The 26,317-nt window shown below is 34.5% G+C and overlaps 1 protein-coding gene across 4 annotated transcripts; it reads right to left on the bottom strand.

The window, feature by feature from the left end:
* Positions 1-25,912, bottom strand: LOC126694844 (G-type lectin S-receptor-like serine/threonine-protein kinase At1g11300). 4 transcript variants are annotated; one of them, XM_050391354.1, is made up of 8 exons: positions 25,396-25,912; positions 5,394-6,233; positions 3,346-3,522; positions 3,057-3,256; positions 2,622-2,832; positions 2,272-2,509; positions 2,009-2,156; positions 1-680 (listed from the first exon to the last, which is right to left on the bottom strand). In XM_050391354.1, exons 1-8 carry the CDS (start codon positions 25,793-25,795, stop codon positions 372-374), a joined length of 2,523 nt encoding a protein of 840 aa, XP_050247311.1. In that variant the 5' UTR covers positions 25,796-25,912; the 3' UTR covers positions 1-371. The 4 variants fall into 4 exon arrangements, with proteins under 4 accessions (XP_050247311.1, XP_050247315.1, XP_050247314.1 ...); XM_050391358.1 differs by lacking the exon at positions 25,396-25,912 and adding an exon at positions 6,234-6,841 and having other exon boundaries at positions 5,394-6,137; XM_050391357.1 differs by lacking the exons at positions 1-680; positions 2,009-2,156; positions 2,272-2,509; ... (2 more) ...; positions 3,346-3,522; positions 5,394-6,233 and adding exons at positions 21,389-21,841; positions 22,198-22,345; positions 22,466-22,703; ... (2 more) ...; positions 24,225-24,398; positions 24,556-25,299.
* Positions 25,913-26,317: the final 405 nt, after the last annotated feature.

Genomic DNA, 26,317 nt, shown 5'->3' with positions numbered 1-26,317 from the left:
TTAGATTCAAGAAAATCATTGGTTTATATTGTACTATCAATGTAAAATAGGATATCTGTACAACCACTAGTTACGTGATATTCAAGAGTATTATACATCAAGCAGATAATACATTAGAATACGACATGTAGTATAAGAGACTAATACTTTAAGCTACTGTAGTCGTTTTTTCTTCTTCTCTTTGATTTCTGGTCTTGGTCTTTTACTGTTCCTTTTCTTCTTGTCTTCAGCTTGTGAACTTTTATTATATAAGACTAGTGCACAACTGACTTTATTAGGTGGATTTTGAAATGAACAGAAAACGAAAAATATAAGGTCTGAATAAAAGTATGGAACTAAGCACTAAATTTGAAATATAACCCTTTGAAATGTTACCGGCCTTGCACAATTGAAACCGATGCATTATTCACAGAACATATTTCGGTGATGCTATTAATTGGATTTTCTCTCACGACAGTTCTCACATTCAAGAAAGCTGGTTCCTTGGGATAAGGTAGAGCTGCACTTTCGTTGCTTAGCATTGCGACAACTTCAGACATGGTAGGTCTATCTGCTGCACTTTCTTGAACACAGAGAAGAGCTATGTTAATGTATCTGAGTGCCACATGCATAGAGGATACATCATCTAGTAGAGGATCCACCAAGTCCGATCCCCTCTCACTTGTCCATAATTCCCATGCCTTAAAATCCGGAAAAAAACAATAATCAATTTAAAATCAGAGGAAATTTGATCAGGGTTCTAAGATATTTAGAACAAGGAATTTCTATTTGATTTTTATGTAACCCGTACATGTGTAAGTAACCCCTCTCGCATGTAACTATTACACATAAATACCCTCTCAAAAACAAGGGACTTAATATGTATGGCACATTTCCCCCTCTCCCTCCAAAGAATTAGTAGATGGTTTTCATTTCATTAATAGTTAGTTGTAAAGTTGTAATTTTCAATTCTGTTTTGTTGGCATTAATTTCGTGTCAAATTTGATTGTATTTCTTCAATCATTTTCCTGTATGTTTGTGAGATTAAATGTAATAGGTTCAGTGCAGAATATTGGTGAAGAACTGTGAAGACAGAGCATCTCGTGACTGACTTGTGAGTGGTGCAACCTGCGAAATGTCATGTGAGTAGCACATGTTGGAAGTTCAAAAGACTCAAGTGTTAGAGGCATTTCGTGAGAGGCTTGCTATATTGGGTGACATGCTGTTTTCTAAGTGTTTTCCTCATTTCTTCACCCATACTATAAAAGTTTCAGAGAGAAAACCCTAAAAATCCATTTAAGAGTTAGAGATTGCAAACCTACAATCCTCTACACATTTCTCGTAGTTTTCTTCACTCTCTTCCCTCTCTAATTCCATATTCTTTGAGAAATTCTCAGCCAAAACACAAACCACACCCATTTTGAGTGTTGTGAGTTGCTTGGGAGCTTTTGGGAAGCATTGGGTCATGCCATTCTATAATGGATGCAATTGGTGATAATTGTGGGATTCGAAAAGCTAGTAGACAAGGCTCAGTGAAGCCCGTTGGTAGTTGAGACTTGGAGGGTCTAAGTATAGAGGGTAGTCTAAGCTTAAAGGGTTTATATTGTAATTCTTGTACTCCAACTTATTTACTGGTAGATCGATTCGGCTTGGAAGGCCGCAAAGAGGTTTATATATCGAGCACTTCAGTTTCCCGCTTCGATAACACATCGTGGTGTTATCTTGTGTTTGCTTCTCTTTTCCCATTACTCCTTGTGTTTATACTTAATTGTCAATTATGTATGCCCATGTACTAGGTAGTAGTCCTGGTTAATTGCGCATTTGATTACTCTTATTCTGCATCTAATTGAGTAGATTAAAAGCAATTAAGCCAAAATTTAAAAAATTGGGGGTCTAATCTAGCTCTAGTATTTATACTAGTGAGCTTTCAATAGTGATTAAATATTTTTTCAACAAATCCCAACAAAAAAATCAGAATTTAAAAGTGATTGGAAGTTTTTACAAGTGAAAGTGTAACTAGGATACTTACATATCCAAGAAGATGGCGAGAATCGGTTAGATAAAAACCAGTGTTCTTTTGACCACTCACAATCTCTAACAGTAAGACGCCAAAGCTAAAAATATCTGATTTGATTGAGAAGAGGCCTTCCAGAGCATATTCAGGGGACATATAGCCACTAGAAACCATTATCGATTAAAACTTATTAGCTTCATTTAAAAACAAAAGTATGTGCGCATGAATACATTCATATTTGTAATTATGATTAAGAAGTTTCTATTTATTTTACTTACTAAGTGCCAACAATCCTATTGGTATTTGCTTGAGACTCGTTTCCTCCAAATATTCTCGCCATTCCAAAATCTGATATTTTTGAATTCATGTCACTATCCAATAAAATGTTGCTGGCCTTGAGGTCTCTATGAATAATCCTGAACCGAGAATATTGATGAAGATAAAGAAGCCCTTGAGAAACTCCTTCTATGATTCGAAGCCGTGTTCCCCAATTTAAAATCTTGCGCTTTTCTGGATCTGATTTACATAAAATGAGCAAATTGCAATGCACAATTAGTAGCACACATTCAAAGGACAATAACAGAAAACCCAATTTTATGAAAACTTGAAAATATGAGAAACTACAAACCAAAAAGGAAGAAATCCAAGCTTTTATTGGACATATACTCATAAATTAATATCTTTTCATCCCGTTCAATGCAACAGCCCAAAAGTCTGACAAGATTCTTGTGTTGGAGCTTGGCAATGAGCATTGCCTCATTTTTTAGTTCCTCCCAACCTTGCCCAGATCTTCTTGAAAGCCTTTTCACAGCTACCTCACCCCCTTTCAGTAAAATTCCCTGAAACTCTTTTGCTTAAACTTAATTAGTTCGATTACCACCAGGGAGAACGTTAGCCCACTTTGAATCTGAAAAGATATACTTAGTAGGCTTTAATATCATAAGCAGCAACAAAACTGGCATGTGCCTGTTGTGCTTGTTCATACTAAACATGGTAAAGTTTAGTCTTTTATGTTCACTTCTTATCCTAAGCATTAATTGCGTTTAAGGATATTGAATCATACCTTATAAACAGGCCCAAAACCACCCTCTCCTAGCTTATTTGCATCTGAGAAATTATCAGTTGCAGCAGAAACACTTTTTAAACTGAACAATGGCATTTTGACTTCCTTTTTCTTACCATCTCCAGGCTTATTTACTTCAGAAAGCTCAGAATTTTCTGTTGTTTGGGTCATGCCTAAATCTAACTGTAACAAATCCTCCCCTGAATAGTGAACAACAAATTTATACGGTGTTAATTAAGGATGTAAATTTTTATTGCTTAAATTGCGTTTCAAGCAATTCTTTACTCACCCTTCTTTCTAAGCTTTCTCCTCACATAATAAAACATAAGGCCCAATGTAAGCATTGCTAACGGAGTAGACATGGTCAGTACCAAAATTTGCAATGCACCCAATTTCTTATTATTCGTTCCAGAGATTGAATTGTTATTTACTGCGTCTGTTGCTGTTTGATTCCTTGAGTTTGTGTCTGTAAGAGGAAATAAAAGAAATAAATAATCTATGCATCATTACTATAGATATCTCCTCCACTGGTGGCTCCACCCTGACTTGCAAAAAAATGTATGTTAGGGTCGTATTTTCTATGTAATTGGTTAATTATTTGATAAAATATACTTTATTTGTAATTGAATGAATCTAAGTTGGGTTTAATATATCAAGGAGTATGTTGTTCAAACATATCAAGTGGTATTGTTAAAGACATGAAGATTGATCTAAGAAGAAGGTGAAGAAAAACTATCTCATTAAATCTCAACAGATGCTAGTATCGAAGTTTAACGGAGAAACTCGACATAAGCTCGGTCTATCGAGATCTACGATTTCATAATTTTCAGATCTAAAATTCGTCCCATGATGACTTGTTTGATTATGATTTCTTTTTTCACAACCCTAGTCATATATAAAACTTATTTTAAAAGTCAAAAAGCACGAAAACAAAGACCTAGAGCTCATATACTCTGTGTGAAACTACTGTGTTTATACGCCTTAGGATTTTGTAACTAGGTGCTTCTTGATCTTTATTGTTGATAAAGTGAAGAATTTTACAGCTAACAACGATCATTCAATTTGCTAGAGTTAGTCACGTACTGAGATCCGTGCAAAGGAGTTAGTCACAAGATTGGAGAAGGCTACTACAATATCAAGTTCAATTGGGTATTGAAGTGAAGGTTCAACAGTAGGTTGGTATTTTAGGATAGGCCAGGGTAGTGGTAAGATTCCTCATTTTTGTAACCGCTTGATTATTGATTAGTGAATTCTTAAGAGTGGTGACCTTAAATTTACTCGCTGGAGTTTTTGCTTTGCAAGAGATTTTCCCTATTTGTCAACAAATCACTGTGTCAATTTAATTTCTGCTGCATTTAGTTTATTTGGTAATTTGTTGGTGCCTCCATAATTTGCGTGTAATTTAACCTAATTAATCAACTTGAGTAATTGAATTAATTAATTGAGGTTAATCTATCTTAACCCAACAATGTATATATACACTTACTAAAAAAATATTATATGCTAAACTAACCTATTGTAACCACCCTAATAAAAATGTTAAACACCCTAACTTGAGAATATAAAAATTTGAGCTCAACAAAAATAAAACTAATACTACTACATTCACAACATATTGAAAATAATTTTATAACAAATCCAATGTGATAAGCTATTACTGATTCTAATTTGGGTCCAATGTTGGTATTATTTTTTTGATCCACCAATCACAACTGTTTGACTAAGATTTATTGAAAAAGTAGCATTACTCCAAAATTAATTCCGCCTCCCAAATATAATCCTTAATCTCTTTTATAATTTTTTTTAAAAAAAGCTTAAATAATAACAATAAATATTAGCCCAAATAATAACAAACATAAATCAAAGAAAAATAAGACAAGACCAAACAACAACAAGTGAACAAATTATTCAACAAAAAGATAAAAATTGCTAATTATTCAAATTTGTAGCTTCAGCTTGTTTAACTTATTCGATAAAAATAATTTCTAATTTCATTTTTTCTTAAAAAATGGTACTAATAAAAATATTGTGGTTGTGAGTTCTGCTTGATAGTGACTACAATTATAATTTATTTGGCTCTGTAGTCGCAACAATTTTGCTTTTCTTAGTGACTCAACTCGTAGTTGTAGCAATTATTCAATTTATCTCTTTATTAGATTTTGTATAATTTAAATTTCTTAGTGATCATCCTAAAAAAATCCTAAAACCCCTACTGCTCCTCAAAGTTATTTCAAACAGAAAATAGATAATTGTGCTAAGAAGGAAACACAACAGCCAAAAAAAAAAAAAAAAGGATTTACGTACTCTTAATAATACCAAGTTTTCAAATTTTCTTACCTTGGTTGACCAAATCCGAAGTAGCAAGTTTCAGATTGAAATCCATCCCATATATGTCATCGGCTGAGAGTTGTTTTAGATTCAATAGAGAACCACCCCATAGTAAGCATGGAGGCTTGACATCTCGCGATTTGGAATCATTATAACTATAAGCATAAGCAGTACAAGAACAGTTGTTCAAGCAAGCTGATTGGCACTCGTTAGCACTGCCAAAGTCCAAATACCGCGGATTATCAGGCCAGTCAACTTTAGACATGTGAAGAAACCCATCATTCTGAACATCATTATTCTTAGTGCACTGCAGATCAGTTTCCCTCACACAGCCACTGGACGAGTTCCCTTTGCTCCAAGAATCGGCAGAAACAGGTCTAAAACCTGTCAAACAGCCACATGGTACTTCAGCAGTTTCATTGCATATGCTAAAAGCTCCACATAAAGCATAATCCCCACACCTAGATGACTGTAACGAATGCCACCTTTGATCATCTTCTGACCACGACTGCAGTTTAAGCTGCCCGTACACATCCAACACCATTTTTGAAATTTCAGATGTGTAATTCATAGGCCAAATAATACCGTACCCGTACCAATTACTGTGGGATAAAACCCCAAAAGTATAGATTGAACTAGACCAGTATACTTTAGACCCCTCCATTAGAGTTAGCTGATCCGAAGAACTCAGCTGTAGGGAGAAAAGGCCAGGAGCTGGGTCTTCTGTACTCTTCCATGATGTTGCCACAAAATCTAATTCAAGCATCATTCCGGGAAAAATAGTATCAGTTGGATAGTCAAAGCTTTGCCAAAAAACCTCCAAGACCTTGTCTGTGACTATCAGATTACCTGTATCCAATAACATGGCATAGGCACCGTTTCCAGCTGAAGTGTTGGCCACCATGTATGTCATTCTGCCATCGGATATTACAAGATTTCCATCTGAATTAAGAGTAAGAGCTGCAATGGAATTTGGGAATGGGTACTCTCTGTTTGCAACCCAAACAACATTCTGCTCAGAAACTTTCTTGAATTGTACTCCCAAGTAATACTTTGTTGAATTTCCTGGAGTGAAAAAACCGAGTTCGAAGATTCCATTAGTGGATACAAGGGTTTCCGAGGTATTCAGGGAATGGCCAGGTTGGATGGTATTCGTGACAATATCATTGGTGGACTGCAAACCAATGCAGAAAACATTCAGGAACAAAGCAATAACTATGAGAGGGGAAATTCTGCTACTCATATTTATCAGGCAGCTATGCAAGGACAAATTGCACTTTGCAGATGTATGCTGGATTGAGGAAGGAGGAGAAAGTTATATTATATTTCCTTAGCATGTTACTTCTCTCTCATGTGAGGAAGAAGTAACATGCACTAGAAACATAATAGAGTTTTTCGTGGAAGGAGACTTAGGTGTCAGCGCTGCAACTTCAAGTAGTCAACACTACTTGCCTCCATTTTGTTTCAAGGAATCTTTTCCCCCATTTAACGCAAACCAACACTACAAGCAACGTCCTCACATCCTCCATATTCTATGCATATCATGTCACTTTGTGGGCCACCATATTGCCATAGTTCCTTGCGTAGTGCAGCCCCCAATATTTCAGCTACCTAATTTCTCTAGACTTCGTCCAATATATGTCCCATCTTGAATGGGTCAGCTTAATGTATGTTAACTTGCTCTGTCATAAGCGCGTTAGTTGGGAAATAATACCTAGGAAAGTTTTTAATTGATTCATTAATATAACACATTGGATGCTAATTAAATGAAAAGCTTAAAGCTAAATACTTAGACCTAGTTATGTCATAGTAATTCCCTAATTCCTTTATTTTTTTTTTCCCTTAATGCAGTACTCCCACACATATGTATACACCCAACAATCCTCTCATCACATGTGAGTCATTGTCTCTTTGTGAGCTTTGAGCCTCCTAGTGGGGTATAAATAAGTTCTAGTTGCTCTTCCTTGTCTATGGCTTTTATATATCTAACAACTTGTCACTATGAGCCTCTTGTATGCCATCCACGAGAATCACGTTTAAATCCTACACACTCATCTATGAGAACTCAATGCTTCCATATTTCCATGGGAACCTTATACCTTACTATTCTTTTTGAACTAGCAGCATTGACATTACTATTTTGTGGGCCATTTTCATTGATTAGTTGTGTGGGCTTTTGTAGAGTTGCCTTATGTGAGTCCCAAGTACACGCACCTTGTCTGTACTCCAATTGCGAAAGGAATCTATCCCTACTTCATCTCTGAAAGGGAGCATGATAACCTTGCCATCTTGGCACACTATCATGGGCTATGATATCACTTGTTAGGGAGATAATACCTTGGAGAGACTCTAAATGAAATCTCAAAATTTACAATTATAGATCTTATCAATGCGGGGTAGGGCGGGGCTAAAATGTCTAAACCCATCCCCGCCTCACCATCTATTGCAAGGCGGGAAAACCTGCACGAGATGAAGCAAGAAGTGGTGGGTCAAGGCTGGGCGTTGTAAAATTATCATCCCTAAGTGATATCATCTTTGTGCCAAATGGTTACCTTTTTAATAAGACTAGTATAAATTACATAATTCCTCTATAGTTTGATAGGATTTCAAATTAAACTCCATAATTTTAAAACTTTTTAATTTATTTTTTTCTTCAGTATGTTATGTGATAAAAAATATGTTTATTAAATTTATTAACATGTTTGTTCTAAGAAATTCTACTGTCAAAATTTTATAAACTAAAAAAAATTACTTCAATTAAAATTCTTCTACCAAGAGCTTTCAAGAATTGAATAGAAGTTGTTAGTTATATATTATTTTCGTAATCTATCTTATGTTCTGATTTAATATTGAAAGTTGTGGAGTACGCATTGTATTCGTATTATGCAAATCTGTTAGGTTTTTAGATCCTTATAAAGTAGATTGTTTAACCTAATTAATTAACCAAGTGAATACTTAGGTTTATTATTCAGATCTAGGTTAAAATAAAACAATCATATCATGCAAAGCAGCAGAAAAGTAAATAACACAATGATTTGATGACCCAGGAAAGCCAAACCGGTAAAAAACCTGGGGAGGATTTAACCTAACTATTCTCAAGATAAAAAGCAAATCCACTGTAGAGAATCAAAAGTTTACAAAATGACGTAGACCACTAACATCCTATTGCTACCACATGTAGAACTTACTGACACGACCACGTGCAAGCTCCGAATCCACGGACTCCTTCTCCATTAGGCCTTTACACCAACACAAGCTCACCTGCTTGTGACTTTGAGACTCCACTTAAAGGTTTTGGATCTCCTTAGACGTTGATCTTGTATGCATCAACTTCTACAACATTGGATCTTAAGATTCTTAAAGGAATAACACTGGTAGAAGACTTTAGAGAGCTTTTTGGAAAGGAGGCACACTTTTTTCTCTTTGAAATGCCTTATTAAAAACATGCTTAGGGTATCTTTTATATACTAGGAGAAGTAGATCTGAAACTCTAATCCTTTTTGGGCTTGAATTGTTGTTTGGGCTTAATTAAAATTCTACATATACGACTCTCGATCGGTCGAGCTTGTCTTTCGATCAGTCGAACCAGGCAGATTATGAAATCTTCTTCATGCAGCTTGTATATTCTTGAATCTTGACTTATATTAACTTGAGTATTGTCTAATAATACCTATAGACATTAGGATCTATATCTAGACAAGTTTGTATTCACGTTTTTCTAATTATTCTAAAATTTTAGAACCTAACAAAATCAATATAAGTTTTACAAGTTTTACAGTATAATTTCATAATGTGACTCATAATAAGTAGATTAAAATTATTTACATATTTTAGCTTAAGTGAAGCTATATTTCCAAATTTAAGAAAAAAGTTAAAATATGACACCAATTAAAACTCAATTGTAAAATTTTTTGCCAATAACATCTTTGTCAAATGTTGTTTCTTGATATTTTCAATGTAGACATTGCTCAATAACCTCTCACCCACTTGAAATGTGTCCTTAATAATTATAAAAAATTCAAGATATTTAAAAGCGTATAATTATTTATTTTAAATTTTTTATAATTAGCTATAATATTTTATATGTAGATAAAAGATTTATGCATTTGTCGCCAGATAACTTAAAACAAATTTGTTAAATACTTTTACTGTCTATTGTGTTATTTACTTTTAATTGTATTATTTAAATAGTAATAAGCAAAGGTCATGGGATATTAATTATATTTTATTCTTCCATTCATTTCACCCTCTTGTTTTAGAAAAGACATAAGAAAAGAAAAAAGATGCAGTCAGTAAATACTTGTTTTGTCTTTTATTTATATATATATTGCTCTATGCCTTTATGTGATACCCGAAAGAAAAGAGAGAAAAAGATTTAAAAGGAGGGGTATTTAAGTAAATATGTTTGTGGGGGTCAATTTTACTAAGGGGGTTTTTAGAAAATAAGTTTGAAACACTAGCTATATATAAGTTAATTTAAGTCAGCGTATACTGATAGATATTTTGAGAGAAGAGGCTACCGAAAATACTCAAGTAGAGAAGGTTTGACTACACAATTGAGGTAAGAGCCTAAAAATCTATTTCTTGTCAAATCTAAGCTTTATTTGGAATTAAAGTATTTTTTTTTTTATGTGAGTATTTTGGCTAGTAGTGAAAATATTTAATTATTCAAGAGTTTTAATGATGCAAACGAAGAAAAGTTTGGATTATTTTCAATAAGTTGGACGCTATACCTGCAGATTTTTCTATGTTCAGTAACTTAGGGGCTATTTGGTTTTTTTTTTTCATTACTCATCACTCATCGCTTAAAATACCCCAATTTCTTATACCCACCCGTTTGGCACAATTTTTTAGCTTCTCATTACTCAATTTTTTCTACTTTTTGTGGGACCCATGCCTGACTGCTCATTCAGTGATTTCTGTTAGCTTACCCGTGGAACCCTCAGAACCTCACATATTTTCTTCACTTCTCATTTCCTTTTCCCCCTTCAGCCCTGTTTATTCTTGTTCTTCTTCTTTATCTACCTCCTCCTTCTTCTCCATCAAACCCAAAACCCTGTCTCCAAAACCCCATTTCCCAAAATCCCATTTCATCAAAGCCTCCACAAACCCATCTCCTCCATCGCAACAACAGCCAAAACCCATCTCAGTCTCCAAACCTTGCCACCCACTCGACGAAAACATCTGTGATGAGGCTCGCCATAACAACCCAACATACTCCAACCTCTTCTCTACCAAGAACATCCCTTTCAACCTAGACCCATCTCAGCAAACCTTCGACGATCATTGCAGCAACGCGGGAAGGGTTTTTTTTTCGAGGTTAGGGTGGCGCGGGTTGGGTAAGCTTCGATCAGTGACTAGTGAGGAGGTGATTATTCTTGTTCTTCTTCTTCATCTATCTCCTCCTTCTTCTCCATCAAACCCAAAACCCCATCTCCAAAACCCCATTTCCCAAAACTCCATTTGATCAAAGCCTCCACACACCCATCTCCTTCACCGCAACAATAGCCAAAATTTAGGTACCCAAATCAAAGTTTCAATAAAAACTCACTTGCATTTATAGCTTAATAATTGATAATTTGGTCATTTTTGTGTGGATTTGGATTAGTATGGAGTCTTTGAAATCATCTGTTTTTTTTTTTTTTTTTTTTTGTGTGGATGCACATGTTTGTGGGTTTGTGTTTGTATATTAGAGAAAAGATTGTGAGAAGTGAAGAAAGAAAGAAAGAAAAAGAAGAAAAAAGAAAAAAATGAAAATAGAAGAGAACCCAGAAATCCAGTGAAAAGGAATGGAAAAAAAGAAAAGAAAAAAGAATGCAACCAAACCCAGAAATCCATAGTAAAAAAAAGAAAGAAAAAAAAAAAAAAAGATAAAGAAGACCAAATCAGACCCAATGTGAAAGGGAAAAGAAAAGAAGAAGAAGAAGACCAGTGTGAAAGGAAAAAGAAAAGAAGAAGAAGAAGACCACCCAAACTCGCCGAACCCAGTGAAAAAAAAAAGTCAAAAGTTACTATTGGACCTCTGACCGTGGGTCCCTCAATGTGTGTGTATTTACCAAAATGACATCATAACTCTGTTTTTATAACTTGAAAACACCTAAAATGTGTTTTTAATTTCCATAACTCATTACTCAAAAATCAGAGAATTGATTGATTGAAACAAAAACTGAAAACATCTCCAAACAAACCATTCAGTCATGGGACTCACATATTTTGAGTTATGGGTGATGGAAACTGAAAATCCAAACACCCCCTTAATTTTTTTCTATACCTTTGTGCGTTAAAGGTAGATGGAAGCTGCAAAATTTTCTTTTAAGGGGTTAGGTGTTTTGCACATATTTTCTTTAAGTAACAGTGCTGAAGTGGGGGACTTGATGGAAAAAAAAAAAAAACCTATTGTGCTTTGGCTTTGAGTTTTGACATGCCATCACGAAAAAAGGAAAAATAAAATAATGGTTGTTTTTCCGTAAGGTCATGTGCCTAACTGGAGTTATCATCGTCTCAAAAGATGATAATGGTGGTAGGTGGCATGAGATTTTGAAATGATAATGATGGCACAGGTGGCAAGAAAAAAAAATACAAAATAAAAAAAAATGAAGAGAGAGGAAGGAAAGGTGTTAGCGTAATAGTGTTCAGAAGTCTTTGTTTTTCTTCTAGCATGATATAGTACTAAGAGTTTTAGCTTTGTCCCTAGGGCATTAATGGTGGCAGAAAAAAAAGAAGATATATTAAGAATATAAGGATTTTTGGGTATGAGATATTAGTGGAACATTATTGGATATTTTTAGTAGTTTTTCTTCTAGTCGGGTGGTAATAAGTACTTCTTAAATTATTTGATTATTGAGTAAATGGTGCCTGAAAATTGTTTAGGTGATATCTAAGGATTTTAGAGGAAGTGTTAGGAAGAAGTTCTTTGGTAGTGAACTAACTGAGATAAATAACCTTATCCTAATTGGTTTTATTTTGCATATTTTAACTACTGAAAATTATTTACAAGTGTTAGAATTTTATTTTAATTGTTTTAGCTATATTGATTTTAAGTAAAGAATAAAAAATTATCACAAATATATTTGATTACTAAATATATGATTTTATATATGTATTTGAATGAAATATATTTTTGTTTGAACTATGATTTGTTATATATGATTTTAGACAATCTAATTATGTTTTGACTCTGATACCTAGCTAATGAGGGTTATTCATTGGTACTGAAACTAGGGACAAAATGGGCTTCTACCCTTTTCGGGCAAATTAATTAGTCTTTTACCTTTCTTCCCAAACTAAATAGGGAAATGCTTCTCTTTTGAAAACCGAGTTTTTCAAAATAGATTTAAGCCCTATAAAGATGTTTTCAAGGACTTATAGTGACGTTTATAAGGATTTATAGTGGCATTTTGTAACTTGATATCCATGAAATCGAGTTATAGGCAATTTTATTGTCTATAACTAAAATTGCCTATAACTTGATTTCATGGATATCAAGTTATAAAACGTTACTATAGGTTTTTAAAACGTCACTATAGGTCTTTAAAAATGTCACTATAGGTGTTTAGATTTTTTTTTTTTTTTTTTTTTTTTTTTTTTTTTAACTCAATTTTGAGAAACTTGATTTCCAAAAGAGTGGCATTTTCCTATTTAGTTTGGGAAAAAGGGTAAAAGGCTAATTAATTTACCCAAAAAGGACAGAAGCCCATTTTGTCCTTGAAACTAGTTCTATTTAGGGCATCACGAGCCTAAAGTGTTTCTAGACCTAGCTAATGAGGGATTTACATTAGCACCGAACTAGTTTCATCTGAATTTGATGCCCAATCACAGGGATATAGTGTGACCATAGTTATAAAGATTGTTAAGAATATGAATTATGTTGAATATTTGAATTGTTTAAAGTCCTTGAAACTGCTTATCTGTTTTTGGAACCTACTGTAAATTATAGCTTTGATATATATGGAAAACTGATTAATTTCTAATTCATCTATGATATATTTGTAATATTTAAAATATTTGATCTATATACAACTTATTTTTTACAGATCTATTTGCTTGATAGAGCTTTTTAGGACTTTGGTTATTTATTGAATTGTCAACTCACCCCCCTCTTTCTTCTTTCAGATTCTTATCAAGAAGAGTATCATGTAATTGGACTTCCATTGGAATGTGCGTATGAGTGAAGTTTAGGAATTATTGGAATAAAATTTGGACTTTTAGGTTTAATATTGTCTTTTGTTCAGACTTTAGTCTCAAAGATTTAGTTTTTTTTTTTCTTTAATGATGTTGGAAGATTGTTATTTTGGAGATCCTTTGAGAATTGCACTATTGAAGATTTTTTGGATTTATTGATGAAACTTTCTTCGAGGATAATTCTTTAGTTGCTAAGAAGGCCTTTCACATTTGTAAGATGCAAACTTTATAAGTGTGTGGCTGTTATCACGTGCCTAGCTCTTACTTGGGTTCGGGGCGTGACACTTTAAATTCCTTGTTCTTGAAATTGGAATATCCATCTATCTAAGGTAATACAAAAGTACACATACACACACATTTAAAATATATATATATATATATATATATATATATATATATATATATATATATATATTGAACCTTATTTAAATAAATGCTTTATTTCATTTATTGCATATATTTTAATTTTATTTATTTGTTATCCTCGTTGATTTCTCATGGGTATAAATATATATATATATATACACACACACACACACACATATATATATATATATACACACATATATATATATATATATATATATATTTTTTTTTTTTTTTCTTTTTTTAGCTTAGATAAAAATTTTACTCTGCTTTAATCTAAGTGTATATGTATGTGACACTCTCTCTTGAAAAATTAAACTCTAACCTTTGCCCCCTACCCCACAAGCACTTATACTTTTGGAGTAACCATCACGCCATAAGCGTGCGGTAGTGGGTATAAAGATTTAATGTTGCTAGCATTTTAGCTAGCACCATAAACCTTATCCCACCAAAAAATGAGAGGCTTGATTTAAGCAAACTCTCTAAAAATGTGTTCTTTATTTATTTATTTATTTTGGTTAAATGAGTTTCTTAGAAGGCTTCCAAAGCCACCCCTTTTCAAAAATGAACTTTTCAAATGATTAAGGAAACTAACCTTATCACACGCACTTTGCACGTGTGATAAGACTTTTTTTTTTTTGGTTTAGTGCTATAACTTTCCATTTCTCCCAATTTAGAGCTTAAACATCTGCTCACTCAAGAGTGTCATGAGCCTAGCTTAGAAAAATGAACAAATGAAGATAAGAGAAATCTATAACATGAGAGATTTAAAGATGCATTGTCCACTTTTATAAAGGCAGTGGAGCAATTAAAAAAAGAGAAACAAAGAGAAAGACAAAGGGGAAGAGAAAACAATATAATGAAATTTATTACAAATTTAAAACATTGCATCTTGACAAGCACAAGGTAAACAATTGAATCATTGCAGTACCTAAATAATCGATACTTCATATTTTGGAATTTGGTCCTATATATGTGGTGTTAAGAGCATTCGCATTCGGGGATGTAAAAAAGTTCTATTTTGCATCCTCAAAATCTACCTTATCTATTTTTCCATTTTAGGTTCTACCTTATCTATTTTTCCATTTTAGGTTAGTTTGGATTGAACTTATTGTTACTGAAATTGAAAACTGAAAATACTGTAGCAAAATAATTTTTAAATGTGTGAAAAGTACCGTAAAACCCATTTTTAATATTTTTAATGCGTGAACAGTACTGCTACAGTATATGAACAGTGCTGTTACAGTATATGATCAGTGATTTTTGTCTCTGCACAATAAATTCACTGTTCATGCACTGAAAAAAAAAAAAAAAAAAAAAGACGAAAACGTGAAATGAAAACGTAAACGTTGGTTTCAACTGAAACCAAACGCTCACTTTATTTTACAACTCATTTAACGTCTCAGTTTCTATTTTTGGATACAAATGATTAAAATAATATAAATTACAACATTAAATAATATAAAAAACTACTCTTTCTCTCTCTTCCCTCTTCCCTCTCTATTTCTCTGTCCACAACAACCAAAAACACCATTAAACCACCCTTCCCCACCACGGAAAAACTAGCCACCATTGAACCACCATCCACCACCGAACCAACACTCACAACCGAAGCTACATCCACCAACAAAGCGAATCCAGATCACAAACCCATTTCATTTAGCTAAACCCAAACCCAGATCATAAACCCAAATCTTGGCCACCATCTATTTCTCTCTTCCACATCACCACCACAACCACTGCACCACCCCAAAACCCAGTAGAAACCCACAAAAAGCAGAAGCCCCAAAACCAAGCAGAAACCCCAAAACCTAGTCGAAGCCCACGTTGCCTCCACCACTCATGCCGAGTTGTCGCCACTGCCACCATATGACCCACACCTCTATCATTGCCGAGCAACTTAATCACACCACCCACCACCCACCACCAAAGCCATCCATTCAAACCCAAACCCACCGCCATTACCATACCCACCGTGATTCATACCCACCGTCAAATCACCAGCCATCATTGCCAATCAAACACCACGACCCAAGACCGATCTTCAAAACCCAGAACGTCCAAGAAACCACCACCGAAAACGGCAACGATAGCATCAATTCAAACCTAGAAACCACAGAAGCATCAATCTAAACCCAAGATCCACACGATATAAACCCGCCATGACCAAACCCATCGAGATGAACAGGGCCACAAGGGAGAATCGAAAAATGATCACTAAGGGTGAAAATGTTTTTTCACATCCCTGCCCCACCACTTTTGTGCTTGATAAAATCCTTAGTGTCAAACTGCCAGTAGAAATAGTACCAAATCATTACACTTATTTATTGTATATAGAGCATGGTATTTACGCACATTTAGTTCCTCATTGTGATTGGAAATTGAAAGAAGCCTTCCCCTTTTCTTTTGGTTAGGAAAGGCTTGATGTTATGATAAAAAGTTTGGTATTGTCATGAAGCTGGTCTGGTTCAATTATTGAGTGATCATTTTATGCAAAAACTAGAATTAGAATGATTAGGACCATTACATTGGGATAGTGGGACCGACAATGTGAAAAAAATGTATAATATTAGGGATGACAATTTTGGCTTGCTCCTCCATACTTCGCCCCATACAGGTTTTCTCCACCCCACAAAGGTGGTGGGGCAGGGATGAGTTTAGACATTTTCGTCCTAACCTGCCTCACCCCACCCTGGCCCATCCTCGCCCTGCCTAACCCGCATTAATAAAGGTTAAATTGTAAATTTTTCATACCTTAAAACCTTACTATTTAAACAAATATATCATTAGTTTATTTTATTCTGCCCAACGAGGCTTTCTGCCTCTTTTATTATTATTATTATTATTATTATTATTATTATTATTATTATTATTTTCTCTAGCAAGATTGGAAATAAGATACCAATTTTAACATTTTCTTTTGTCTTTATTATTAATAAATTTATATACTATTGAATCATTGATTTTGTATTAAGAGTTTTTTTTTTTTTTTGTTTTTGTTGTGATATTGTCTTGTTAAACACTTTAATAATATTGTTTCAAAAAAAAAAATACTTTAATAATATTATTCAATTTTTGTTATAAATTAGTTTGATTTGATGGAATAAATTTATTTGTAATTTCAAGTATATTTTTATTAACGAAACATGTTTTATTAAAAATAATTGTAATAGTTGTGGGCAAATTAACAAGAAGTAGAATTTTACAGGGTGAGGCAAGGCTTCGCGGGGCCCCAAGAGGCAGAGATGAGGTAAGAAAATTTTTTCTGTTATGCGGGGCGGGGGCGAAGACCCCATCTTTCAGAATCACCCCGCCCCATTGCTATCCCTATATAATATACTATTATTCATTCATTTATTTATCTAACTTGGATGCAAGTTTTTAACTTTTAAAACTGAGTTTCCTTAACGTGCAAAACTGCCCAATTGAACTTTAGAATTTTGACAAGGACGGTATCAAAATACTGTCCTGTCTCCCCAGTGTGCAAATCCAGTTAAAGATCCATTAGGAAAACATTTCACCTTTGGGTAAATGGGTTATCAAACATTTTTCTTGCATCATTTAAGAGCAAAAATGGAATCCAAGCTCCAAGTGCAATTTAAAATGTATTGTAGCGAAGATGGTTCTTCCTACCAGGTCAATATGAAGTTTATTTATTTATTTAATTTATTTATTATTTAATTTTATTTTTTTTAAATACCAACCAAAAACAATTGCTTGAATCATGTAAGGGAGAAAAATGGGCCTGCGTTTAAGGAATTCTCTCTTGGCTATGGCTACTGGCAAGTTATTCGAACAATGATATGCGGTAATTAGCAATCCAAAGGAGTACGGGAAATAACCATTTTATAATTTTGTTTATGGCTTCAACGTTGTTACAATTAGCATTTGATCAAATAACTAGACGTGGCAAAACAGGTGGGTTGGCAGTCAGATCGGGTCAATCGGGTTGTGGGTCAAAACAAATTATTTTTAAATGGGTCAATCAGGTTGCGGGTCAAGTTGGGTTGGGTTGGGTTAGGTCGGGTTGACTTGTATTTTTCAAACAATTTTTATTTTTATTTTTATTTTTTGAAATAGATGCAATCTGTTTGTTTATGAGTTCCTCAACTGTGATTAGATTGATAGATTCTCACTGGTGATATTGTTACCAATTACCACTAAACACTTGATACCCAAATTTGGTGCAACTCTTGTTCCAGCTTTCTAGAAACTAATCTTGGTATAATCTTCGATTTGTTTAAAGTAGGAAGAGAAAATGAAGGTGGTAAGTAAAGAATGACAAACTATAATAAAGTACAATCAGTTGATGTATACCTCTAATTTAGTAATTTACCAACACGTATAACATGCACATGCATTGTACACTAATATTAAAGAATTGGGATTTCCCTTGCTTCTCACCAAAGCCAAAGGACACTACGGTGTTGATGTGAACTCATCAAAAGCACAATTTGTGCGCTTAGTCTCTAGATCCTCCATTCATTCATTTTGATTTACTGCTGTACAATTCATTTATTTTGGTCACATTTTTTAGTGTTTCACTCTTCAATGTTTGTGAATCGTGTCTTTGGCTTTGGACTACAGCTAAGCTAGTCAATTGAATTAGATTTTTTTTCTTTTTTTTTTTAATGGTTGTGTTGTGTTGTCTAAGTCTTGTCTCATTCTTTCATGTTATGTCTGTGGAGGCAGTGGAGCTGAAGCTTTATTGGTTGTGAAGCCCTCAAATAGTCAAATTGCATGTGAAGGCTGAAGCTATTGTCTTGTCTTGTAATTTATTAACTGCTGGTTTGGTTCTGGTGCTTTGTGCTTTATGCACCTAGTATCAGATCGTAATTTAAATATTTTTTTAGAGAATTTTTTTTAACAAGTCAAGTTGGGTCACGGGTCAATCCGTTTTTGTTTCGAGTCAAAAAAATCGGGTTCGAGTCGGATCGGGTTAGAAAATTCTGACCTGTTTTGCCATGTCTACAAATAACGTATGCAAATTGTGTAGAAAGTGCCTGAGTAATGAGCAAACATAAAACTATTGGTGTGTGGGCAAGGGAGTTCTAGTGAAAGGTAACAATTGTTAAGTAACTGTGTACGAAGCATTTTTTGGCTGTTGAGGAAATAGAGGAGTGTGGAGGGTGGTCTAGAACGAATTTCTCTTACAATTGATTGTGCATGAGAAAGCAAATTCGGATGCTTGACATGGTATAGGGTTTTGAAGGATCCTAGACTTTTCATCCGCAGATAGACCAATTGGAAAATGGGTTATGAGTTTTGACCAACAGTTAAATATATTTTAGACTATTTTCTCAAAAAAAAAAAAAAATTATACTAAAAATATTGTTTTCGTACCAAAATTTTTTAAAAGTTAATTTTTAATCTTTAAACTTTAAAAAGTTTGTGTTTTTTTATCTATAAACTTCTGCAAATGTTTTACTCTATGTCCTTTTGTCTATATCAATTAGTTTTAATCCTACACGTCTTGACTCTTGACTCTATGTCCTTTTGTCTATATCAATTAGTTTTAATCCTACACGTCTTGACTCTTGACTCTATGTCCTTTTGTCTATATCAATTAGTTTTAATCCTACACGTCTTGACTCTTGACTCTATGTCCTTTTGTCTATATCAATTGGTTTTAATCCTACACGTCTTGATGGAAAGCTAACATGGTATGCAACTACTACAATATATATATATATATATATATATATATATATGAATATTTCAACTTGTATATTTTGCCACTATTCAACACGTAATTTACTAATTCAACTAGTGACTCAAAGCTTACATTAGGTCAAATTTTACTTTGGGTTCAACAACTATGATTTTTTTAACAATGATTTATAATCTATAATTGTCCTTTCTATGATATAGAAGGGACAAAGTATATACTTTATTTGAGGAGAGATAATAAGAAGTAAATGGTTTGGCTCTCTCCAAAGAAAATATTGACTCTACCAACTATCATATTATATTTTGTTTATCAGATGCTAGAGATTGCTTCAAGACTTTTATGTTGGTAGATTCAAGTTAATTCAACCGAAAAACCTCTTATTTTCAAATAAGAGATCTAGAATTCAAACATTGTCAATACCAAAAACTCAAATGATATTTTGGCCGAATAATAAATAACAATAATCATGGAGTGAATATCATGAATTAAATTTTTTTCCTATCTTAGAAAAAAAAAAAAAAGAATAAAAAGAAGGTATTTCAGTGCTTTTTGGTCCTTTTGGATTAAAAATTTTTTTTGAGCTCATGTTTTGGACTAAATTAGTCAAAAACACTATGTACTAGTTTCAGACTTTTCGTGAGAAGTTCCACTGTTTTATCAGAGACGTGGATATTTCTTTGCTTGAAAAGAGGTATATCTAGTTTATCTACCCCTAGTCCTAGAGCACTTTCAAGGGCCTCAGGAAATTGGTTTGGGTCAAAGGCCCAGGATATGTGGATCTTTTTGCCCATTGATCTAGCTTTTTCAAAGTCGTGCGTTGAATGGGCCAAAAACTGTGGCTCTTTTGAATGGTCCAGTTTCTAATAATCTAAATCTCTTTCCTAAATCCGAGAACTCCAGACTTGTGCAAAGTGTAATCTGTGCAAAATATATAGCTGCCTCATTCTTTTCTGCGTGGGCTTGCAGTCCACCAATGCTACCACCCATATAATAGAGTATCCAACTAGGCCAATCAGAGTTGGGGTTGCAAACTGAACTTTTGAAATTTCAAGAATGGTGTTGGACATTTCGGGGAAGCTTAAACAGCAGTCATGGTCCCAAGATGACATGGTATGGTATACATCACAGTTCATGCAGTCAGCTTTTAGGATATAGGCTTCAAATTTCATTTCAGGTACGTTTTCTTTGTCTCGTCTGACTAATGTGTCAAGTGGATCTTATTCTTTTGAATATCAATTACCAGTGGAGCTAAAGAAGCATATAGAATTTGTGAAAGTAATTTAGTATTGGACATTAATTATGAAATTGGATTAGAGCTCTGTGCATATTTGTTTAGTTTACAATGTAAATGTTATATTGACAGTATAATGTAAACTAATAATTTTACTTCTCTTTGACTTTTGCTTTTCTTCTTGTCTATTAGAAGATATTAAGACTGCAACAGTTGGTATAAAGAAGAAAAGGAAGAAGACCAGTAATGCTACATGTCGTTTTGGCATTAGTGTTACAAAGCTACAAGTCGCATATCAGTATTTATTAGTTAATCAGTTACAGTTTGTTTTACACGTGTTCTCTTTGTATTGGTGGCTTATAGTTTGGATAATTCTGTTAGTTACTACTCTGATCTATGTATATAAAGACAGCTTGTAATCTATTGGCAATATACAAGATACACAATTTTCTCATTCACATTGTTTCTCTCAATTCTTCATCACCATTGTTAAAGATCACAGCTTGCACCAATTCTAATATTGTCTTCAAATTGCAAACTTTTATATAGCGTGCATGATCCAAAGCACAACAAACTTTATTAAGTGGATTTTGAAATGTACATAAAATGAAAAATATAACGTCCAAATAAAAGTTATGGATCATTCCATAAGCAAAGAATTTGAGTGTTTTAAACTTAAAAGTTACGGAATTTGAAATGTTACCGGCCTTGCACAATTGAAATCGATGCATGATTCACAGAACAAATTTCAGTCATGCTATTAATTGGGTTTTCCTTCACGACAGTTCCCACATTTAAGAAACCTGGTTGCTTGGGACAAGGTAGAGCTACACTTTCATTGCTTAGCATTGTGACAACTTCAGACATGGCAGGTCTATCTGCTGCACTTTCTTGAACACAAAGGAGAGCTATGTTAATGTATCTGAGGGCCACATGCATATAAGATACATCATCAAGTAGAGGATCCACCAAGTCCGATCCCCTCTCACTTGTCCATAATTCCCATGCCTTAAAATCAGGAGGAAAAAAAAAAAAGAAGAAAAAAGAAAAGAATAATCAATTGAAAGTCAGAGGAAATTTGGTCAGGATTCTAAGGTATTTAGAACAAGGAATTTATAATTTATGTAACCGGTACATGTGTAAGTAACCTCTTTCATATGTAACCATTACACATAATCGTATAATACCCTCTCCAAAGCAAGGGACTTCATATGTATGACACATTTTCCCCCCTAAGGATTACTAGATAGTTTTCATTTCATTAATAGTGATTAAATATTTTTTTCAGCAAATCCAAACTAAAAAACCAGAATTTAAAAGTGATTGGAAGTTTTTACAAGTGAAAGTGCAAATAGGATACTTACATATCCAAGAAGATGGCGAGAGTCGGTTAGATAAAAACCAGTGTTCTTTTGACCACTCACAATCTCTAACAATAAGACGCCAAAGCTAAAAACATCTAATTTGATCGAGAAGAGGCCTTCAAGAGCATATTCAGGGGACATATAGCCACTAGAAACCATTATCAAGTAAAAAGAATTAGTAGTTTCAATTTTTTTTTTAAATGTATGGGCACATGAATACATTCATGCTTGTTATTATGATTCAAAAGTTTCTATTTATTATACTTACTAAGTGCCAACAATCCTATTGGTATTTGCTTGAGAGTCGTTTCCTCCAAATATTCTTGCCATTCCAAAATCTGATATTTTTGGATTCATGTCACTATCCAACAAAATATTACTGGCCTTAAGGTCTCTATGAATAATCCTGAATCGGGAATATTGATGAAGATAAAGAAGCCCTTGAGCAACTCCTTCAATGACTCGGAGTCGTGTTCCCCAATCTAAAATCTTGCGCTTTTCTGGATCTGATTTACATAAAATGAGTAAATTGCAATGCACAATTAGTAGCACACGTTCAAAGGACAAGTTGGAACAACAAGCAACGGATTGAGCGCATCTTTCCCCTTTCTATACACAATTTTATGAAAACTTCAAAATAGGAGAAACTACAAACCAAAAAGGAAGAAATCCAAGCTTTTGTTGGACATATACTCATAAACAAGTATCTTTTCATCCCGTTCAATGCAGCAGCCCAAAAGTCTGACAAGATTCTTGTGTTGGAGCTTGGCAATGAGCATTGCCTCATTTTTTAGTTCCTCCCAACCTTGCCCAGATCTTTTTGAAAGCCTTTTCACAGCCACCTCATCCCCTTTCTGTAAAATTCCCTGAAATTCTTGTGCTTAAACTTAATTAGTTCCCATTACTACTAGGGAGAACGTTAGCTCATCACTTAAATCTGAAGAGATATACTTTGTAGGATTTAATATCATAGTCAGAAACAAAACTGGCATGTGCCTGTTTGTGCTTGTTAACACTTATTAAGGGCAAAAATGGCCCATTACCATCAATTTTCAAAATAATTTGCCCAGAAACACTGTTTCCAAACTATATAGCAATATACCACTTTTTTAGGTACTCGAGCTTGGCAAGCTCGAGTACCATGTTTTTTTAATCCACTATCGCCCCATATTCAAAGAGCCCTATAGTGGCGTTTTTAAGCCCTATAGTGACGTTTTCGGGCCAAAAAACGCCACTATAAGGCCCCTTGAACCTGTTATGGGGACTTATAAAAAAATTTTGCAGGAAAACGCCGCTATAGGGCCCAAAAACGTCACTATAGGGCTTAAAAACGCCACTATAGGGCCCCTTGAACCTGTTATGGACTTATAAAAAAATTTTTGCAGGAAAACGCCGCTATAGGGCCCGAAAACGTCACTATAGGGCCCCTTAACCTGGTATGGGGGCTTAAAAACGCCGCTATAGGGTCCGAAAACGTCACTATAGGGCTTAAAAACGCCACTATAGGGCTCCTTGAATATGAGGCGACAGTGGATTAAAAAAACATGATACTCGAGCTTGGCAAGCTCGAGTACCTAAAAAAGTGGTATATACCTATATAGTTTGGAAACAGTGTTTCTGGGCAAATTATTTTGAAAATTGATGGTAATGGGCCATTTTTGCCCTTATTAAGATGGCAAAGTTTAGTCTTTTATGTACCCTCCCCCTAAGCATTGCGTTTGAGGATATTGAATCATACCTTATAAACGGGCCCAAAACCACCCTCTCCTAGCTTGTTTGCATCTGAGAAATTATCAGTTGCAGCAGAAACACTTTTTAAACTGAACAATGGCATTTTGACTTCCTTTTTCTTACCATCTCCAGGCTTACTTACTTCAGAAAGCTCAGAATTTTCTGTTGTTTGGGTCATGCCCACATCTAACTGTAACAAATCCTCGCCTGAATAGTGAACAACAAATTTATACGGTGTTAATTAAGGATGTAAATTTTTATTGCTTAAATAGCTATTTGAGCAATTTTTTACTCACCCTTCTTTCTGAGCTTTCTCCTCACATAATAAAACAAAAGGCCCAATGTAAGCATTGCAAAGGGAGTAGACATGGTCAGTACCAAAATTTGCAATACTCCGAATTTGAAATTCGTACCAGAGATTGAATTGTTATTTACTGTGTCTATTGAGGTTTGATTCCTTGAGTTTGCATCTGAAAAAGGAAATCAGAGAAATAAATAATGTATGCATCATTACTATAGGTATCTCCTCAAAGTTCTTTAAAGAACAGAAGATAAATAATTGTGCTAGGAAGAAAACACTACCGCGATACTAATAACTAATTACTAACAAGTCTTTAAATTTCTTACCTAGCTTGACCAAATCCGAAGTAGCAAGTTTCAGATAGAAATCAATTCCATTTATGTCATCGGCTGAGTGTTGTTTCAGGTTCAATAGAGCACCATGCCATACAAAGCATTGAAGCTTGGGATCTTTGCGATCTCGCTTTATGTAATAATAAGCATAAGCAACACAAGAACAGTTGTTCAAGCAAGCCGATTGGCAGTCAGTAGGATTGGCTGTCTCCCGATGCTGCGGATTATCAGGCCAATCAACTATTAACATGCGAAAAAACCCATCTTTCTGAACATCAATATTCTTAGTGCACTGCAGAGCAGTTTCCCTCAAACAGCCAGTACTGGATGAGTTCCCATTGCTCCAAGCATCAGCAGAAACAGGTTTGAAACCTGTCAAACAGCCACATGGTACTTCGGCAGTTTCATTGCATACGCTAAAAGCTCCACATAAAGCATCCCCACACCTAGATGACTGCAACGAATGCCACCTTTGATCATCTTCTGACCACGACTGCAGTTTAAGCTGTCCGGACACATCCAACACCATTTTTGAAATTCCAGAAGTGTAATTAGTAGGCCAAGTAATACCGTACCCGTACCAATCACTGTGGGATAAAACCCCAAAAGTATAGATTGAACTAGTCCAGTATACTTTAGACCCCTCCCTTATAGTTAGCTGATCCAAAGAACTCAGCTGTAGGGAGAAGAGACCAGGAGCTGGGTCTTCTGTACTTTTCCATGATGTTGCCACAAAATCTGATTCAAGTATCATTCCGGGAAAAATAGTATCAGTAGGATAGTCAAAGCTTTGCCACAAAACCTCCAAGACCTTGTTTGTGACCATCAGATTACCTGTATCCAATAGCATGGCATAGGTACCGTTTCCAGCTGAAGTGTTGGCCACCATGTATGTCATTCTGCCATCGGATATTACAAGATTTCCATCCGAATTAAGACAAAGAGCTGCAGAGGAATTTGGGAATGGGTACTCTCTGTTTGCAACCCAAACAACATTCTGCTTAGAAACTTTCTTGAATCGTATTCCCAAGTAATACTTTGTTGAATTTCCTGGAGTGAAGAAACCAAGTTCGAAGATTCCATTAGTGGATACAATGGTCTCGGAGGTATTCAGGGAATGGCCAGGTTGGATGGTATTTGTGACAGTATCATTGGTGGTAGTGTTGGTGGACTGAAAACGAATGCAGAAAAGAAGCAGCAGGAAAGCAATAAGAGGTGAAATTCTACTAATCATGTTTGTGTCAGGCAGCTATGCCAATTCGCAATTTGCAGTGCAACCAGGAAGGAGACTCTAAAGTCATGTTGTTGGATTGAGGATGGAGACTTTGGGTTCGTTTGAATACAGCTGAAAATTGAAAATTGAAACTAAAAACTGAAAAACACTGTAGCAAAATAATTTTTAAATGTATGAATAATACCGTGGGATCCATTTTTAATGAAAAAGTTACTGAAAAGTGAAATTTGTGGATTCGTGAACAGTACACGATATGCACTGATTGGCTGAAAAAAAGTTAGAAAAGTCAAACTTTGCAGCTACTGTTCATTGAACAGTACATGAACAGTAGCCACAAGTCTCAAAAACATGTGAAAAAAAAAAAAAAAAGAAAGGGAAAAACGCAGACGCGCTGGAAATCAGCACAATCCAAACGTACTCTTAGGTCAACCATGATACAACTTTCGGCAGTGTTTTTTGTCCACTCATTAAAACAATGGAATTTTTAACTGGACCCATCACCACGATGGTACAATTATAGGG

The sequence above is a fragment of the Quercus robur genome, chromosome 8, assembly GCF_932294415.1.
Source record: "Quercus robur chromosome 8, dhQueRobu3.1, whole genome shotgun sequence".
Lineage (NCBI taxonomy): Eukaryota > Viridiplantae > Streptophyta > Magnoliopsida > Fagales > Fagaceae > Quercus > Quercus robur.
Note: the sequence above shows the minus strand (reverse complement) of the source record. Positions and strands in the feature narration are given on the sequence as shown.